Source organism: Oikopleura dioica, chromosome PAR (assembly GCF_907165135.1).
Source record: "Oikopleura dioica chromosome PAR, OKI2018_I68_1.0, whole genome shotgun sequence".
NCBI classification, from domain to species: Eukaryota; Metazoa; Chordata; class Appendicularia; order Copelata; family Oikopleuridae; genus Oikopleura; species Oikopleura dioica.
In genome coordinates this window covers 3,624,564-3,644,559 of record NC_137293.1, presented here as the reverse complement: position 1 = coordinate 3,644,559, position 19,996 = coordinate 3,624,564, and the positions used below count along the sequence as shown (strand labels likewise).

General features: G+C 38.4%; 4 protein-coding genes and 1 long non-coding RNA gene across 5 annotated transcripts; 4 read left to right on the top strand and 1 right to left on the bottom strand.

The window, feature by feature from the left end:
- The first annotated feature begins 13,046 nt into the window (after nt 1–13,046).
- On the top strand, nt 13,047–13,874 carry LOC145704943 (uncharacterized). The gene is made up of 5 exons (XM_081782401.1): nt 13,047–13,083; nt 13,124–13,293; nt 13,337–13,592; nt 13,641–13,722; nt 13,770–13,874. The coding sequence occupies exons 2-5, from the start codon at nt 13,263–13,265 to the stop codon at nt 13,872–13,874; spliced, it is 474 nt and encodes a 157-aa protein (XP_081638527.1). The 5' UTR covers nt 13,047–13,083; nt 13,124–13,262.
- Nucleotides 13,875–14,118: 244 nt separating this feature from the next.
- Nucleotides 14,119–14,594, top strand: LOC145705322 (uncharacterized). Its single transcript, XR_014134578.1, has 3 exons — nt 14,119–14,325; nt 14,389–14,446; nt 14,492–14,594. It is a non-coding gene; the product is annotated as an uncharacterized LOC145705322 (long non-coding RNA).
- A 1,719-nt stretch (nt 14,595–16,313) lies between these two features.
- LOC145704374 (fibulin-1-like) lies at nt 16,314–17,228 on the top strand. The gene is made up of 3 exons (XM_081781826.1): nt 16,314–16,662; nt 16,774–16,896; nt 16,948–17,228. Exons 1-3 carry the CDS (start codon nt 16,503–16,505, stop codon nt 17,091–17,093), a joined length of 429 nt encoding a protein of 142 aa, XP_081637952.1. The 5' UTR covers nt 16,314–16,502; the 3' UTR covers nt 17,094–17,228.
- Nucleotides 17,229–17,565: 337 nt separating this feature from the next.
- LOC145701273 (growth factor receptor-bound protein 2-like) lies at nt 17,566–18,382 on the bottom strand. The gene is made up of 4 exons (XM_081778496.1): nt 18,230–18,382; nt 18,051–18,188; nt 17,958–18,010; nt 17,566–17,684 (listed from the first exon to the last, which is right to left on the bottom strand). Exons 1-4 carry the CDS (start codon nt 18,367–18,369, stop codon nt 17,566–17,568), a joined length of 450 nt encoding a protein of 149 aa, XP_081634622.1. The 5' UTR covers nt 18,370–18,382.
- Nucleotides 18,383–18,929: 547 nt separating this feature from the next.
- Nucleotides 18,930–19,945, top strand: LOC145704353 (phospholipase A2-like). The gene is made up of 5 exons (XM_081781805.1): nt 18,930–19,071; nt 19,118–19,244; nt 19,284–19,419; nt 19,466–19,658; nt 19,748–19,945. The coding sequence occupies exons 1-5, from the start codon at nt 18,950–18,952 to the stop codon at nt 19,809–19,811; spliced, it is 642 nt and encodes a 213-aa protein (XP_081637931.1). The 5' UTR covers nt 18,930–18,949; the 3' UTR covers nt 19,812–19,945.
- The last annotated feature ends 51 nt before the right edge of the window (nt 19,946–19,996 follow it).

Here is a 19,996-nt window from a genome sequence, read left to right as displayed (position 1 = left end):
AATTTCCAGATATTGGGGTCATATTTTCAAATCGAAAGAAACAGAAAAAAGTCTGATAGAGGGTATAAAAAATGAAAGAGTAGACCTAGAAGCAATTCGCAAAGAGTATGGTGGTACATACATTCCACTCTCTAAGGAGGAGCTTGAATACTTTGAGAAAACGGAGAAGATGGGACAACTTCAGAATCGTGTTATCATTGCTCCTCCGAAACCAGGTCGGATCGTAGAACATGCTCACGTTAGACTATTGATTAACAAGAACTTCGACTTGTTTAACGTTGTGGATGATCTATTCGAATTCATCTCACCGCCTTTTCGTTTTGGAATCGATTTTGCGTTTTTGCTGGAAAACCCCGTCACAGAAGATCCTGACTCACGTTTTCGATTTGTTTGGCCTCAAATCTCGACCTCTCTTCCAATAGAACCTAACCTTATCAAAAACAAGTCATCGAAAAAAGAATTCTTGCAGAACATTCCAGATTGGACTGACATCCCTCGCCTCGTCGACATTACCCATCAAAATCAGAGCATGTTTCGAAAAAGCGGATACAACATCACAAAACTCTTGACCTGTAGTCTTTACATAACAAAGATGAAATAAATGCATTTTAGTCTCAAAATAATTCAGAACACTTTCAAAGTTTGCATGGCTGAGACTAATCGGAAGGGTCTAGATTCAGTTTGCCCGTTTATAGACTGTCGAGGAGAGACCTGTCAAGGGGTCTGAGGTCTGTCAGGGTGGACTAAGGCCAGTAAGGGTGGAGAGAGGCCTGTCAGGGTGGACTAAGGCCAGTCAAGGGACCAGAACCCAGTCAAGAGGCCAGAGGTTCGTCAAGGGGCCAGAAGCCTGTCAAGAGGCCAGAGGCCTGTCAACGGGTCAGAGGCCTGTCAAGGGGTCAGAGGCCTGTCAAGGGGTCAGAGACCTGTCAACGGGTCAGAGACCTATCAAGGGGTCTGAGGCCTGTCAGGGTGGACTAAGGCCAGTCAAGGGGTCAGAGGCCTGTCAACGGGTCAGAGGCCTGTCAAGGGGTCAGAGACCTGCCAACGGGTCAGAGGCCTGTCAAGGGGTCAGAGACCTGTCAACGGGTCAGAGACCTATCAAGGGGTCTGAGACCTATCAAGGGGTCTGAGGCCTGTCAGGGTGGACTAAGGCCTGTCAAGAGGCCAGAGGCCTGTCAACGGGTCAGAGGCCTGTCAAGGGGTCAGAGACCTGTCAACGGGTCAGAGACCTATCAAGGGGTCTGAGACCTATCAAGGGGTCTGAGGCCTGTCAGGGTGGACTAAGGCCAGTCAAGGGGTCAGAGGCCTGTCAAGGGGTCAGAGGCCTGTCAAGGGGTCAGAGACCTGTCAACGGGTCAGAGACCTATCAAGGGGTCTGAGGCCTGTCAGGGTGGACTAAGGCCAGTCAAGGGGTCAGAGGCCTGTCAACGGGTCTGAGGCCTGTCAGGGTGGACTAAGGCCAGTCAAGGGGTCAGAGGCCTGTCAAGGGGTCAGAGGCCTGTCAAGGGGTCAGAGACCTGTCAACGGGTCAGAGACCTGTCAATGGGTCAGAGCCCCGTCAGTCTGAGGTGAGTCTTTTTTGATTTTCTCATCGCCTAAGTCCAGTTATATCTCTCAGAGCTCCCCGATCCCAAAATACCTCTCTGAGCTCCCCGATCCCAAAATACCTCTCTGAGCTCCCCGATCCCAAAAATACCTCTCTGAGCTCCCCGATCCCAAAATACCTCTCTGAGCTCCCCGATCCCAAAAATACCTCTCAGAGCTCCCCCGATCCCAAAAATACCTCTCAGAACTGCTTTGATCCCATGAATGCCTGTGGAAACTACTCCCTTGTAACAATTTTAGGGTAGGGTGGGTTGCGTCATTTCAGCGCTGCGCTCCCGGTACAATACCTACCACACTGCCCGCAGCGAGCGTAAAATCCAATAGAGATGGCGCTTTTTGAGAAAGGCGCTTGCTGCGGGCGGTGTGGTAGGTATTGTACAGGGAGCGCAGCGCTGAAATGACGCAACCCAACCTACCCTAAAATTGTTACACGGGAGTAGAACTTACTCTATCGACAATGAATACAAATTAAAAAAGACTTGGAATTTTGTCACCAGAGTTTATTTTCACCGAAAATTTTTATTTACAGGAGAGTTTCACCAGAATTTTTTTTATCAATTTTTTTTGAGTAAAAGGAAGGAGAAATGTTATCTCTCAGAGTTCATTATCTTCTTTCTGAATCCAGCGAAAAACGTCTTTTGTCTTGCAGACAGGACAGTCATCGGAGAGGTCTTGTCGCTCGTATTTAAGAGTGAAATCTTTGAAATCAACGAAGTAAGATGAAACAATATTATTCTGCTCATCGTCGACCTTTTAAGGCGCCGTTCCAAGGATCTGTACAGGTATCCAGTTTTCTTTGCCACTTTTTCTGTTTTTGTTCATTATCGCTATTTTCTCAAAAGCAAGAACATTATTTGTCACATTGACAGACGTGTAGTGGAGACGAACTTTTTGGCTTGAATTTTCATCATCACCGCAGATACCGACAATATTGAGTAAGACACCACTTCTGTAAGAAGTGCAGCTAAAACTCTCAACTTTCTGCAAAAACATATTTTTCTTATTGTGAAGAGACTTGAAATTTTAGCCATGAGGTTCAAAAGCACTGGTTACTCCGTGCACATTTTGCTATCCTGGATATGTTTAGGAAAATAGCTCAAGCGGAACTTCGACATGCGAAAAACAAATAAAGAAAGACAAAGAAATTCATCACCCAATTTTATTATCACCAATTTTATGTACAGGAAGAATACACCGCAGTTTCTTTTTTTGACATTTTTGTTTTTCTTAAAAAATGGAAAATGATTTTGTTCAGTTCTTCAAACGTTTCGCTACATATCCATCAAGCATTGCACAGATAAGACATTCTGGATGTCTATGATCCTCGTAATTCTTGTGACCTTTCATAATCGCAGCTTCTTCAGCAGTAACTTCTATAGTTTCTGTAGTCGAGTTAGCATACCCGCAAAAAACTTTTGATTTTATTCAAGAAGGACATTTTTCGAATGACGGGTGAATAAAACTTCGACATGAGGTTCGAAAAAGCTGATGGCATACGAGAGCATATTTTTACTGAACCAGAAATTTTGATTATTGCCTGCTTGTAAATAGAAACTTGCTCCAAAGAAAGACCAAAGAGATAATCACCAAACAAATTTATTACTCGAGTAAATAAAAAATTGAAAAGAAAAGGAAAGAAATTTTCAAGAGAGGGATCAAAAGAAGCAGAAACAATTAGATTTTCTGGTCGACTGGACGATTGAATCGGAAAGTGTAGGAAGGCTTGACATTGTGTTCTTTTTCCCAGTCGGATTGTTTGGCATCAGAAGTGGTGTAGAGATCTGCAGGACGTTGTGATTCTGTGTGCATTTGGAGAGCTTGGAAGACATTCGAGACTTCATCACCAGTCTTTGCAAACAGTCGTAAGTTGATCTCTTTGGTCGGTCGTGAATAATCAAGGTCAGTTTCAAAACCAGGAATGTAAGTTCCCTTGACCCTGAAAAAGCCGCCCCCATTGTAGGAGCGAAAAGTGAAAGTTTTGATCGTGACAAACATTTTGATAATGAGATGAGCGGGCAAAAGAAGACCAGAAGTTCTAAAGCGCTGGTTAATCAGTGCTCTATTCATAACCAGTGATTAATTATATGTTTACTTACAAAGAAGGGTTTTTTCAACTTGTTTATGTTCGTCAATCGTGAGCTTGGTCGAGACGATAGACCAAATAACGATTGAGTAATCATCTTCAAGTGGTGTGCTAAAATCGAAAGAGAAAGATAGCCAGCCTTGTGAGATTTCTTCTCCTTCAAACTCATGAGCAAAAATGTTGTTCACTTTGTAGTTTTCCATTGATACAACATATGACAAATCAGCTTGACTAACTCGCCCAAGCGTGTCCAGATATTTCCAGTAGGGAAGAATCGGATATTGATTTGTGATTTTCTAAAGATAAGGATAAAAAAAAATAAGAAATTGAAAAGATAAACCTGAGGATATCCATTTAAAGATTGACCATTCAACATGACATTCACTTGAACAAGATTGTTGAAAAAGCTGAAATTCGAAGAATCAATTTTAGAAGATCCATGAAGAGCTTCTGTTTGAATCAGTCCAAAGAACAGATATGCAGGGGTATTTCCCCCAGTCACATTAAGAAGTTGCACATTTTTTCTTCCTTTTGGCAAACTCATTGTTGTTATCAAAGTATCATTGAATTTATATGTGATTGGCTTTGATTTGATTCTCCCAAAGTAGTTTCTCAGGCTCGGCGATGACACGTATTCAGCAATAGCGTAGGCATCAGTAATTTTAAGGACTTCTCCTGCTGGAAGCATATCAGTTTCATTCTCTCCGATAAACATTGTCGAAAACTCATGTTTAAGACGATAAAGTGTAATTGAAAGATCTGTGTTTTGAGGAAGAGGTTTGTTCTCCATGAAAAAACCATGAGTCGGAAGGAAGATAAGTTCATAAATATAATTTCCGTTAGATGTTTCGTAACATTGTGGGCGTCGTCCATTTATAATCATTTTCTTTGAGTCACTATCAACAAGATTCTCATAGTTGTATTCATCGTAGTACCCCTCAATCTGGAATGCGGAATTAACATAAAGTGGGTCGAAATTGACACGTTTGGTCAAGTAGTCTGCCAACAAGTAGTGAGAACTAAAGAAAAAATAATTATCAGAACAAAAATTAAGTCCTTACTTTGAATTTGAGTTATCGATAATCTGAGAATTCACCGCAACTTCAGTCTTTCCGAACTGTTTGCTAGCAAAGCCATTTGAAGGAATATAATTCTTGTCAAGCTCGATTGTGAAATGAATCGCAATTTTATTTTTCACAAGGAAAAGATTCGGATCGGCGTCAAACTTAAAGCTAAGCCTTCCGGTCAAGCTGTCCTCTTCTCTTGGATAATGCCGTTTAACAACTTTTTGGTCGTAGTACTCAACTTCTGTCATGATTTCAGTCTAAAAAGAGCAAAAAGTTAGACAATTATATCACCAATTTTAGTCACCAGAGTTGAGAAAGTTTGAAAAGAAGTAATTGATCGTTAACAGTAAAGGAATGAGTAAAGAGAGAAGAAAGTTTCTGTCGTGAATAAAGAGAACGGAAAATAACGAAGAAGCAAACATAAAAACCACAATAAAATGACGAGTCTGACTGGGTTCTTTTATAAAAAAGGTTTCTTTATCACCAAAAAAGTCAAAAAGCTGCGTAGGATATTTTTTAAGGCCTAAACTATCAAATATTTCAATTTTACTCTTTATAATTCGTAATGAGATCCAGTGAGAGCCTTTTGAAATTTCAGGCGATAAGTTGACAACAATAAAAGAAGGAAAATTTTCAATTTTGGGTAAAGTATCAATGGAGTAAACACCTTGAAAATGTTCAACTCGTTCTAAACGTTTCGCAATTAGGTATGAGTTCATGCTTTTTTCTTTTTCGATGATTTCTTTGATTTTTTCAAATCTTTTGTTGTTTGATTTCGTTTTTTCTTTGTTTTGGTATTTGGATGTTTTCGACCTGGTGTTAGCTTGAGTTTTGTTGGACCGTTTTTTGACTTTCGTTTGCCCGCGCCGGATTGAGATTTTGGAAACCATTTTTTTGGACGATTTTCAAGCGAGGCAATGATTGTTTTCATTCTCTTGTTGTGATAAGTATCTGGAGTGAAAAGTGTTGAATGATGTGTTGACTGCCTAAGTCGATTGAAAATCGTGTATCCCGCCAGTTATATATGTTTAAAGGGAAGGTAACGGAGCGTTGGTCGGAGAAATGGCACCACCTGTCGTTTGGACGGATTTGACCCATCATCAGCGTATTCGGTTCTCCATAGCAAGAAGCAATTGAGTTACACGTTATGAAAGCAATGTCCATGTCACGCGGAGTCGTCATCAGATTACAGACAGCGCTTATAATTTGAACATTGTACTCTTGATTTTTTTTCAAAGAAAATTTCAGGAACTTTCAGCTCCTTGGTCATTGTCTCGAAAAGATTCAAGATCATCTGCAACGAAGTTAAGCTCAAAGTAGTACTTTATTCCAGGTTGTCTATTTCCTTCTTCGTCTGCAATTTTATACCAAACTACTCCGGCTCATTGTCTGATATCGATTATGACGTAAATTTTGTCTGTCCAGTTTTGTGTATATCCTTTTTCGAAGATACCCTTCTCTATTTTTACTCGGACAACGTTCCCAATTTTGAGTCTTGGTTTGACTTTCAAATCGAAATCCGGGAAGAGATGAGCGAAGACCTGTGCTCTATTTTCATGTGAGACTTGGCTTGGTGCCATTCCAATGGCTCGATGAGGAGTGGAATTGTAGCCTTTGACTATTTCTGGAAGAACATCGATCCAATTTTTAGTTTTGGTTGATTTCATAAACAGCTCCACTCGTTTTTTGATGGTTTGATTGACTCGTTCTGCCATACTCGCTTTCAATTTTGTTTTGATACTATAGTGATGCATTCCATAGCGATCAAGAATTTTCTTTACATTGCCATTGTAGAATTCCAAGCCTTCGTCTGTGATAAGAGAATTAGGCCATTCGAGAAAATCTTGAAATATATCATTGAGAGCGTTAGCAACATCGATTCCTCCTTTTGTTTTTACAGGTCGTGTCCATATAAAGCGAGAGAAGCAATCGATTATAAGTAGAACATAAGCATACTGACGATTTGAAAATTTGAATTTCTTGTATTCAATCAAGTCACCCATAAAAATTTTGAATGGCGAGTCGACTATGATTTTTCTTCTGGGAAATCGTTTTTTAGTTATTCGACGGTGAGTACTATGAGTTTTATTCTGCCTGAGAAACTCCGCTACTTTCGCTGAGAACGCTGGAGCGCTTGCAACGTTTTCGTACAGGGCTTGAATCTGATCCGTCACTGTCTTCTTCTGTTTTTTCAGAGTCGCTTGTTGATTCACTTGATTCTTTACCTGAGCTTGAGCTTGCTGAGGATGTTTCACTTTCGGAGGAAGTTGATGGTCGTCTTCGCTTGGATTTCTTTGTCTTTTTCTTTGATTTCTTCTCGGGGACAGATCTCTTTCGTCGTTTTCTGGTTCTTTTCCTCTCAACATCCGACTCTGACGAGTCATCTGTAAAGCTGTCACATCTTGTTTTTGCTTTAACCCTTGATGTTTCGATTGTTTTGCACGATGAGTATTTTTTGTCATCTTTCTTCGCTGTTGCTTCGAAAGTATTTTCTCTTTCGATAATGTTGAAGTTTTGCTTGAAATCGTTGAAGGGTACGATGCAAGCCTTCATACCGGTGACTGAGTAGACAACAGGATATTTTGAGAATATATCCGTGTACAGCCGGTAGCTTGAGGCATGACCTCGAGGCGATTGATCAAGAAACATGTAAGGATATGATTTGTTCTTGATATCTTCGGACGCTCTCTTGAACGCTTTTTGCAGCCCAGCTGTATTGCAAACTCTCTTATTGATTGTTCCGTCAAGACAGTTTCGGCAGAGAAACGTTGCGTTACAGTTCAGACGAATGTTACGACCAAATTTTCCAGCAGCATAATTATTTTGAGTCATAATCATAACGTTCAGGCTTCGCTTGCCGCTTGTGACTCGAAAAAGATGATCTATAGCTTGACTTTGAATCGCTTCTTCATAAAGATCATCAAGAACAATCGTTGTATGGGGCATCATCTCATCAATATCATCCTGTGATGGGATACCGACGCGATAGCTAACAGGAATTCCAAGATCATCCCACTGAACGGGTTTTTCTTCAAGGAAACAGGGATAAAAATACAGGACCCGCTTTGTTTTCTTCTGAAACAGATGCCTGTTCAGAAGAACTTGCTTTGCAATATAAGTTTTTCCAGCACCAGATGATCCACTTAGCAATATACGAAAAGGGTATGCAAACTCTTTTTGAGGAAGAATTTCTCCGCTTATCATCGTTGACATTTTCTCTTAATTACGCGATCATATCTTTCACCGCTCCTTTTATTTACAACAATAAACACTGGATCAATAACTTGGCAATGATTTTGTTTTAAAATATTCAAACTTCAAAATGGTTGTAGTAGAGCCAAAAATAAATTTTTCTTTCTTTAAACAATTATGATTATAAAAATAACACTGGTCGTAAACATTGACGCAAGCGAAATTATTGAAAAAAATATTTTAGTTGAAAATAAATAATTCAAAACAGACATCAAAAAGAAGCAAAGAATCTTATTCAGCTCTGTGACTTGTTCACCATAATTTTTTCTGAAAAAAAAAAATTATTATACAAGACTCAATCAACGGGACATTTGAAAGCATTCTAGTTTTTCCCCGGTTTTCAAACTTAAGCAGACTCTAGAAAGTTGTTCTTTCACATATCTCAAAATCAGAGATTCAGAAGGTCGGTTAGAAACACAAAAAACAGGTTTTCGTTTAATTTTCGAGAAAACTACGCTTTTTTGATGAAAAGTTAAGTTTTTAAGGTCAATTTATAAACAAGCCTCATATTTTTTCATATACTCATAGTTTTTCCACAGGAAGTCTTTCAAGTTACGCGAAATAGATTTCCGTCATTTTGAGCGAAAAGCGCGACGCCGCGCGCCTCCTTCCCGATACAAACCCTACGCATGCTTATATTTGAAAAGTCTCATCATAGGGTCAGTTTTTGTAAAAAATAACATAAAAGTTTCTAGAAGGCTATTTGAATAACGGTTATCGTAATAAAAAGTTATTTGAATAACAAGTTATTTCAATAACAAGTTATTTGAATAACTTGGTTATTGAAATAACCTTCAAGAAATATTTTGTTATTTTTGACCGTCCTTTGTTTGGATGACTCATGTTTATATTTTATATTAAGTTTACTAATATTTATCATATGTTTGCGTTTAAAATAAATATTTTAACTTGTTTATATATTTCATAAATATTTATAATTATTTACGTTCCTTTGTTTACCTTATCTCCATTATTGAAAAAAGCTTATGTACATACTACTAGACTCTCATCCCTTTTTTGCCCAAAACACATCCTTTTCTAGCTCCAACTTACGTTCAACTCCCAAATGGGCAAATTCAAATGGTCCAAAATACTGCTCAATCTGGCCAAACCATCATTGTCGCGGGAAACCCACAACCCGTTCCTCCTCCTCCAGTTTTTTCAGCCGACGCTGCTCAAAGGCAATTCCAAACATTTGCCATGGCAGAAATTTTCCGTAAGAAAAGATTTTTGATTTAGCAAATTAAACTTTTGGATTTTAGTCATGCTTATGAATATTGCTTTCTCGGCACTCTGCGTTGCTCTTTTAAACAGTTCAATCGACTACTGCAAAAACTACCCGTATTATTAAATTTGCAAAAAAAGTCATAAAGATTCCTTGATCAATTTATTCAATATCAAAAAACGAGTCTGGAAACATCTTGTCCGCGCAGAGAAAGAGCGAAGCTGCATCGCAATCAACCGTCTCCCAGCCAGTTGATATGGAGGATTTTACCTCCCAGTCGGAATTGGCGGAAAGATGTTTCGTTTTCCGCGAGGCCATCTGAACGCAGCGCTGGCTTTTCGGCTCCTCCGGTAGCCAGTTCGTGAAGGAGGGGTAGAGGCTTTAATCGGTTTAGCGAAACTATTTTCCGTTCTATTGAGCTGGTGCTTAGAGAAATCATCTTTTTAGGAATCTCATGAAGATTAATGAATTATGTTTGAAACCAAGCCATATTTGAACTCAAAGTTTGTCCCGAATCTATAAAGATCGAACAAAATCGGCTTGTCGACCAAAATCGCGAGCTTCGACAAAAACAAATTCTTCGCCTTGGTATCCGGCTGAAACAACGTCATCTTCTGGGACTCGCAGTATCGGTAGGCATCACTTAGTCTTTCAATGCTATTTACCATTTTTCTGGGAAAATTTTTTTTATGGTTTTTGGTAGCATTTCCTAAGAGTTTTTGATCCTTGTAATTTTGGAATGAGAATCGCATCTGTTCAAGGATGATTTTTTTTAATATTTCCAAATAGCGCGATATCAAGGAATATTTCGGAAACCATCCCAGTCTATAAAAGCACACAAACTGGTTCTCCACGCAGGTCCTCGGCAATTCCATGAAGTTTCCACTCCCTTCAGTAGCTGGATCAGAAGAAGAATCGCCGAAGAAATCTACATGCACGTCATCAAAAAGCATTTCGCAGGATTTTTCCGTTGATTTTTCAAAATCGTCTTTGCTCCAAAAGAATGCCTTGGAGAGCCGTTTCTTCTCGCTAAAGATTTTTCTTTCTGTATTCAAGGCCAAAGTCATATTGGTCGATTTGCAGAGAGATCGGGCTTCGAAGCCTGTCCGACGCCGTCGTAAAAATCTGAATTGGTAATTTTATAGATCAAAAGATTTCGCTACACATTTCGCGCTAAATCGCGTATTTTTTTGGAAATTTGATTTTTGGAAACCTTGATATAAGCGTTCTACAAACCTGTATAAAAATGGCGTGATATAATCCTCATTGACGTGAATCATAAGCTCTGGTAGATGCCTTAGGTCTTTGTTTTCCACGTCGTCTTCTGGAAATGGTAGCTGTACCTTCTTAGGCTTTTCGTAATTTTGCTTTTTTTCGGATCAAAGATGCTTTTCTTGACGTAAAAGGGTTTTTTTCCACTAGAACTCGACATTGCCAATTTGATTGAGGCGAGATATTTTTTAGACAAAAATGTCGATTTTTTGTTCAATAATTTAAGGTCACCCGTGTCTTTTAAAGTGATTTTATGGATCAGGAATCTGATTGGCCGGTAGGCCAAATATAGCAATCTTATTGGTTATTCGAAAATGCACAGTCTTCCATAAATTGGTTTAGTCCAATTATTTAGGGTTGGGTCCTTTTTATTTCAAAAACTGCTATTTTTGAACCAAGACTTTAGGAAATCAACAGTAGATGAAAGATCAGAGCCAAAAATCTCTGCTGCGTCTTCTAGCTCGCTGAGTTCGCTTTCCAGCACTTGAACTTTCTCCAAAATTTCTTGCTGGACACATGCTTCTCCGACCCCAAATTCTCTTGAAACAAGTAAGCCCGCGAAAATGCCGAAGATCTTCATTTTTTGCTGTGAATTTGAAGAGGGAGACTCATACAAGTAAAAAATCCATATTTTCCAGGCCACTTGCCACAGTATGTTGCCAGTATTGAGGTTAGTTGTTTCGACTTAGGGGGGATGATTATTGATCAATCTTAGCACCAGTCAGGAAATTGGTGACCTACAATTGACAATCAAAGGTCATTTTCAAATATCAGCAACTTTCATCTAAGATGAAAGTGTCATACAGTATGTCGTCAATATTCATGATAAAAATGTAATATGTATGTAACGTACTGTATATTATAACTACAACAAAGCAATATTTTAATAAACAATTCCCCTTTATATACTTTATATGTATAGAATAATATACAATGATAATATCAATATAATATATAATTTATAACGATATTATTTTATAAATATAATCGTATATTTCCTGAAGATATAATTCCTGAAGAAAGGATGCTTCCAAAAGATGAAGAAGTAAATAAAATAATAAAACTTAATTGAATCGGAGTTTTCGATTGATAAAATTTCATTATTAGCAAGACTCTTCATAAAACATTATGCTATAAATATAAATTGTCGAATAAAACTCGATCATCTATGAACGAATTGGTAAAAATCGGTGCCTTTTCTTACTAAAATTGCCTACTACCATTTGATATCCAATTGAGAGATGAAAAACGGGTTGAAATTTGGATATTTTCTTTTTGCTCTTCTGTAAGTTTTTTTTTTCATTTTTCATTCTTTCATCATTATAAAATAATTTTAAAGAATCGTCGCTTTAATAGTGACTGGGATCGAATTAATTGTCCGCTTTTCAAGGGGTGACAGCGCAATCAATAGCCTTGCCATCGAGGCAAAAATTTCGGGGAATAAAACTGAGCTGGAGAAAAGAACAGTCAATGTAACAGCGTTTTATGAAGGATCAAGTAAGCAGCTTCTTTTTTGTTTATCTTCCCAGCGGATCTTTAGTGAGAAATGCAACCGTCGGATATTTAAAAATGAGAAAAGATGCCGCTTACGAGTTCTGTGGGAGTATGAATAAGTCCCTTCCGAAAGAAAGACTTACAGTTGTTCATGCTACTTCGAACTTCGTTGCTCGAAACTTCTGGCTTGATGTGAACTTCACCTTCCCCGAAATATCTGTTTCTGACTCTCCTCTGAAAAACGAAGTGGAGAGCATCCTACAGAGCTTAAAACTCCAGGAAGTTCAAGTTTATCTATTGAGGTAAGATGCTGGTTATTTAAAAGGTTTTTATGTGTTTCCAAGACTCTCCTCCTCACAATTTTCCGGTGACCGAATTTGCGCAAGAGCCGAATACACGAATAATAACATGTTTAACAATTTTCCCCGGACGGTGAGTTTAATTTATGAGAAAAAAATAATCATCTTCGAAAAAGTACATATGCGAAGAAAATATTTTTGATGAAGAAAATCGGCTTATATTGATGTCAAATCGAGATCCTAATTGTTCTACTTTGAAGTTGAATAGAACCCTTATCGAGAAATACAATCTACTTGACGAGAACTTTTTGAACAAAACTTATACTGTTATTCGTGATGTTTCGTCAGTATTTGCTGCTTTTCCTTCATTTTACCTTGGAACAATTGAAGACTTTTCGCCTAATGCATCCGACATACCATGGTGTCCTGATCATCCAATAAGTAAGATCTTTTCTATAGCCTATAGTCGTTATCATTATTTTAGAACCGATCGGGCTTTCTTACCAAAATGAAGGACTCCTCCCACTGTTTTCTTACTCAAAGTAATCATTGACTTTTTGCGAATCTCTGACACGATTTTAGAGCTCGAGCAATCTGTTTTTGAAGAAGATAACATAGAAAACCGACAATAAAAATCAGCCTTTAATAAATTGATTCAATATTACTGTATAATAAAACTCGATCATCTATGAACAAGATGGTATAATAATTGAAAAAAAATGATTTTTTACTCAATCGAGAGATGAAAATTGGCCTGAAACTTGGATATTCGTTCCTTGCGCTTTTGTAAGAAATTTTATAAATATAAGCTGTTGATTTATTTTAGATTCATCGCGCTTATAGTGACTGGCGTTGAATTGGTTATCCGATTTTCCACAAATGAAAGTCTTTTTGATAAACCTGATGTTGACACGTATAGCAGGGTAGAAATTCACAAAAATCGATCTGATTTAGAAAATAAAACGATGAATGTAACAACACTTTATGGAAACTCAGGTAAGGAACTCATTTTATGCTGATTTTCGACGTCTCTTCTCAGTAAAAAATGGTACTATGTCAATTCTACCGATGTTTAAAGATGCTGCTCATGATTTCTGTGCGAGCATGAATATGTCTCTTCCAACAAAAAGAGTCAGAGTAATTGATGCCCCGGAGAATTTCGGAATTCGGACCTACTGGCTTGATGTTAACTTCACCTTCCCCGAGATATCTGTGCCTGAGTCTCCACTGAAAAATGAGGCTGAAAAAATACTACGAAGCTTTAAGCTTTACGAGACCCAAGTTTATCTCCTAAGGTTTGTTTATTAATAATGAAACAATCAACAAATATTTTACCCGGAAAGACTCCCCAAAAAGCAAGGCATAGATGATCGAATTTGCGCGAGAGCTCAGTACTGCGATCGAGAGCGATTCTTTTCACGGAGGGTAAGATTTTTTACCTTGAAAATATCTATCTTTATCAAAAAAAAAAGTTTGTATGTGAAGACAATATGTTCGATGAAAAAAATCGTATTATTATGAAATCAACAAGAAATCCGAACTGTCGAATCTTAAAGAAAAAGTCAAAAATAAAATAGGGGGGTCCCCTAGTTCATCCTTGACTTTCAGCATGTGGTTCCCTTGTTCATCCTTGACTTTCAATGTCTGATTCCCTAGTTCATAGATGATGCAGGTAACCACATGCTGAAAGTAAGAGGATGAAGTTCATCTGATGAACTAGGGAACCACGAGTTGAAAGTCAAGGATGAACAAGGGAACCCCCTATTTTAGTTTATTATCTTGTTTGGCATTTAAGAAATATGCTTTACGCATATGATTTCTATAAAAAATTGACTTTCGAGCAGCTCAATAAAACCATAATCGAAGATTATCATCTCCTCAATGACGAGTTTTTAAACGAAACTTACAATGTTATTTATGATAACACATCATCATTTCCATCAACGAATCCTTCATTTTATCTTGGGAATATTGAAGACTTCTCTGCTTCTGCTTCTGGTATACGATGGTGTCCGACAAATCCGCTAAGTATGAGGCCCTATATTTTGAATGTCTTTTTTATTAATAATAATGATATTATATCATTTTAAGAACCGATCGGGCTAGCTGACCAGAATAAAGGACTGCTCGCACTTTTTCCTTACTCCAAGTAATATTGATCAAGCTTTTGATAAGCTCTTAACCACGATTTAAGCGCTCGAGCGATTTGTTTTTGACGAAAGAATCAAGCAGAAGATGGCAAGAAATATTTCCTGTTTTACAATTCTAAAGCACAAGAATAATAAACTCCATCAAAGTCATAAATTGTCTATCAATAAAACTCGATCATCTATGACTGAAACAGTAAAAAAACAAGCTAAACGGCTATATTATGCATTTGAGAGATGAGAACGGGACAAAAGATTGGATATTCATTCCTTGCTCTTCTGTAAGAAGCTTTCATTTATCCTTAGCACTGTTGATTTTTCCTAGACTCGTCGCGATGATTGTGACTGGCGTTGAACTGGTCATCCGATTTTCCACCAAGAAAAGTCTTTTTCACAAACCTGCTTTTGAAGAGTATGGCAGGGTTGTCATCCACAAAAATGGAACTGATTTGGATAATAAAACCATGAATGTAACAACGTTTTATGGAAACTCAGGTAAAGAACTCTTTCTATGCTGATTCTTGATGTCTCTTTTTCAGTAAAAAACGGTACTATGGCCTATTTGCCATTGACAAAACAGGCCGCTTATGATTTTTGTGCGAGCATGAATAAATCTCTTCCAAAGAATAGAGTGAGGGTAATTGATGCTCCAGAAAACTTCGGAGTTCGGGCCTACTGGCTTGATGTGAACTTTACCTTCCCTGAAATATCTATCTCGGATTCTCCTCTGAAAGATGACGCAGAAAAAATACTCCAAAGGTTTAAGATTCACGAAACTCAAGTTTATCTCCTCAGGTATTCCTTCAAGTGAAATACATCAATAAATTTTTTAAAGACTCCCAAAACCGCAAGGTTCTGATGATCAAATTTGCGCGAGAGCTCAGTACACCAATCGAGAAAAATACAGACTCTTTTCTCGAAGGGTAAGTTTTTATAAATTGAGGAAAATTAAATCTCTAATTAAAAAGTTTGTATGCGAAGACAATATGTTTGATGAAAAAGATCGAATAATTATGACATCAACGACGAATCCGAATTGTCCGATATTGAAGAAAAAGTCGAAAACTCTTTTTTTATATCATAATCGGTTTTTGTCAATAACTTATTGATGGTTGCATTCAAGGGATGAGTAATTGACTTTAAAACAGCTCAATAGAACAATATTCGAAGATTATAATCTCCTCAATGACAAATTTATGAACGAAACTTATACTATTACATACGATGATTCATCCTCACTTCCGGTAACAAATCCTTCGTTTTATCTTGGAACCACTGAAGACTTCTCTGCTTCTGCCTCTGGTATACCATGGTGCTCAATGAATCCACAAAGTATGGGGTCCTATACCGGTATAATGACGTCTTTTAAAATTTTATTCTTAGAACCAATTGGGCTTGCTGACCAAAATGATGGACTCCTCGCACTTTTTACTTACTCAAAGTAATGATTGAGGCTTAAGGTTTATTCTCAACCCCCTTTTTAGCGCTCGAGCAATCTGTTTCTCAGAAGATGACTAAAGAAAACAGCATCTTTTTGACTTTCGTTAAATAAAAGCTCTGGCCTCGTCATGAATTTACACTTGAACTTGTATAACCCTTATCATTTGCACCGAGCTTGCACCACCATTACGTAACCGGCAACATTGGTGCATGATTCCCCCTTGTACCGGCAGGCGGCTCCACCCATTATCGATCAGAATCGAGCTCAAGCTGCTCGAAATAAAAGAGAGGTCAAGCTACAACTATAAAATCTCAAAAGAAGAAAATTGAAAAGGGCAACGTCACGCGATCCAAGCTCGCCCAACTCCTGATTGACACACATTCTGGCCACTAAGGTCTTCTCAAAAGCTTCAAGCCTTCAAACTCGAACGAGAAAAAAGAGCTGAAGTAGCGAAAACTAGCCGCTGGGCGAATTTTATAGAGGATTTCACCGAACACGCTGTCTAAAAAGAAGCGATAATAAGCCTTTAACTTGTCACCTGAGGTAACCGCCGCCGGTTATATTTGTCCAGGGATCCCAAGAGGAAATTTTTCAAAGAAAAAAATTCGAAATTAAAAATGAAGAGTATCGAGCTGTTTTTGGTTTTTGGACAGTCGGCGGCGGCGGACCTGAAATACTCGGTCATGGAGGAGATTGAACGAATAGAGAATGCGGTGAAACAGAGCTTGGTCGAATATGATAACTTGGAGATTGTCAGGGAAGACTTCTGCAGCAAATGTAAGTACAGTAAATAACAGAGGCTTCAATGATAGCTACTGGGCTCGGGAAATTGTGCTGAGAACCTGTTCCATTCTTATAACAAGCTATTGTTAAATCTTCCATTTCTAGATGGGAGTCACTGCACGAATCAAACAGAAAACGGCCTCTGCAAAAACTTCGTTAACGGATACGTATGTGGCTGTCAACCAGGCTTCGTGAAAGACTTTCGCTCTTCTTATCACCTTTGTAAAGGTCAGACTCTGACCCCACGTGATTCAAAATTCTGATTTCACTCTATTTTAGACATCAATGAATGCACGATGCGATCACATGATTGCCCGAGAAATACGATTTGTAAAAACACGAACGGAAGCTATAAATGTATTGAAAAGAAGATTTCTTTCAACGAGAAACTCGTCAATTTTTTCTTTTGGATTTTTTCTGAATAAAAAAAATGAAAATTCCGAAAATTGATTTCATTCCAATTTCACTTGGGCTCATGTTCAATCGATAAACCGCACGAACAAATTGACCCTTGCTTGACAAATCCTTGAAATGATAATTTTATTTGAACAGATTCTTCATGGTTTCTGCTGGAGCAAGTTTTTATAGGTCGCTAAATATTCTGGATCTTCCCAGACTTTGTATTCTGCACTAGATGGGCGCTCCATTTCGAACTGAAAAATCTCCCCAGGAGCGAGCTTTTCCGATTCTTCGTCGTACTGCCCTCTCGATTTCTTGCACTGGGTTTTGTGGCCCCCGCCAGATATCAAAGAAAAAATAGAAAAGAAAAGTCTAAGCCGCATATTTTAGCTGAAAGATGGGACTCATTGACTTCTGAAATTCAACCATTCATTGATTTTATTTCAAATTGCGGGTAAAGCGTTGTCATAAGGGTGGTTTCAAATGATTATTGATGCTTTACTTTATTTGATAAATTTCTGATTTGAATCTTCTCATATCTTGAAATTGGCCAAGAGACTCTTTGATCGGTTCGGAGTCGATGTCTTCATGAGTTTCCTCTTGTGGTTCGAGTTGTTCTGGAATCATTGATGTAGAAACATAAGGAGACACGGGACTACTGATATTAAGATCTTTGGGTTCTGATGCTGAGGTATTTTCTTCTTCTTCGATCGTGTATTTTCTTTGTTCAGCAACATTTTCCTTTTTGCAGCTGCAGAATCTTCTCAGTCTCTTTATAAAATTCTTAGATTTTTTGGTGGATTTTTCATCGGGGAAATCATCGCTAGTGCGTTCATCCTTCGGAGCAGGATCGAATTCAATGTAGTCGCTATGACAAGAAAAAGGGCTACTATCGGGCGCGGGAATCGCATCGGTTTTTTCGCATGACGTGGTGAGAAAAATACTGAAGAAAAGTAAAAAAAAAGATTGACGAAAGAACTTACAATTCATCGTTGTTCTGGAAAAACCGAACAAGTTCTTCTATGTCTTTGAATTTTCGCTGTTCGTGGACAAAATAATTGACTCCGTCGGTCAAAACTCGAACATGTGCTGCATTTTCTCCTTTTTCAACAAATGAAATGCTATAATTGAATGTGAAACGGAGAAAAGTGGACGTTTCTACCTGTAAACATGTGCCCCTCGATTAGTTCTTCTGACAAGAAAGGTTCCCGGAAGACTTCCTTCAAGATTTTGCTCTGCCTCCGTTCTCGAAATCGAGCCAAAGAACCAAGGGCTTTTTGGTTCATAAGGATAAAATGCCATCTTCCTGTTTCAAATTATTTTCTTCTTTAAGTTGTCACGTAAACCGTATTTTCATTGGGACAAAAAGTAGTTGTCAATATTTGACGACCTCAATCATAAATAGCCAATATTTAATCTTCTGATGAAAAGTAACTTTTCCCTTGCTTCTGGTCTTTTCCCAAATAGACTCATACATCTGGTACACGCAATTCTTTCTGTATTTGACTGATCGTCTGGTCAGAAGCTCACTATGAACTGACTCTATCCCGATCCGGTTTGATAATTACTTCAAGGAAGAAAATCCTAAATCCGTCATCAATTCTTCAAATTATGTAAATAGGCCCTTATTAAGGCAAAAAGAATATGCGCAAAACCTGAAACGGATGCAATTTGCTCAGCATTAACGAGAGCCACCTGTCCGCAGCAGTGTCTCGACTGGCGCGAAAAAATCTGAGCTAGCTGTCCGTCCCGCCATCGTGAAATCTCAGATTTCTTGTGGGCGCCATCTAGCGTGAAATCGAGACTGATTGATATGGGACTTGAGTTGACGAGAATTGGGATTTATTCTATTTCGAGATTTAATTTTTTCATTTTGAAGAGAATGAAACTGTTAGGCTTGACCTATGGTTTGACTCAAGCCAAATCGACTGAGTCTGGAATCGAACGAATGGTTGACGCAAGAAGATACGACCAATTCGAAGGAATGGCAAAAGTTTTCGATGGGTAAAATCGCGTTTCTCAGACACAAGTCATCTCAACTTTTTGCTAGGTCTTTTGACAAACGAGTCATTACGAGATACGGCTGCAACTGCCCCCACATTGGCGATCGACCACTGTCTGATCCCGGAAAAGGAGCTCCAGTTGATCCTCTTGATCGTGTTTGCCTCTCATTCAAGGTAAGAGATTACGCTTCGAACAAATCCTTATCTTTCTAGCAATGCACAAAATGCGCGAAAGAGCGATTCGGCGAAGAGTGCATTTCCGAATTCCAGCGATATTCTTACTCCGAGTTCAAAAACGGCTACTTTAACGACATTCAATGCAACGACGATCGCGGTAGCTGTCATCGAGGTAGATTTTTCTCAATTTCAACAGAGATGAGAGAGAATAATTCTAGCGTTGTGCGAATGCGACAGAATGTTTGCACAGACCCTTTCGTTGGTTGATAAATCTACAATTGATACTGGAACTTTTGGTTTTGAATCGGACTTTGACGCTGATGCCATGTGCAGATGGGGCGGAGGTTCGCCAAAATTAGAATGCTGCTGGGGTGGGGACACGCCTTTCGCTCTTTATGCTCCAGAATACAGGTGAGTTCCTGATTTATCCGTAAAAATTGTGTGGGAAAAGACCCCTGTTTTTTAACGAATTCGGATGAATTAACATAAAATCTAAATAGACAATGCTGCGAGGACGGATCTACCAAGCCTTTCAGTCAGCCCTGCAAAGCGTCAGTTTACTAGAAAAAAAACTGCAATACTGTAAATCATTTTCTACTGGTTCAACCGACGAATGAGGGACCTTGAGCTCTCCTAATCATTTTTATTGAACACTTGTCTTTCCTTTTCTTTTCTAATAAAAACACATTTCAAACTGATTCTCAAACAAAAAGTCTTTCTTTTATGTGACAATGTTTTTCATAATTTAT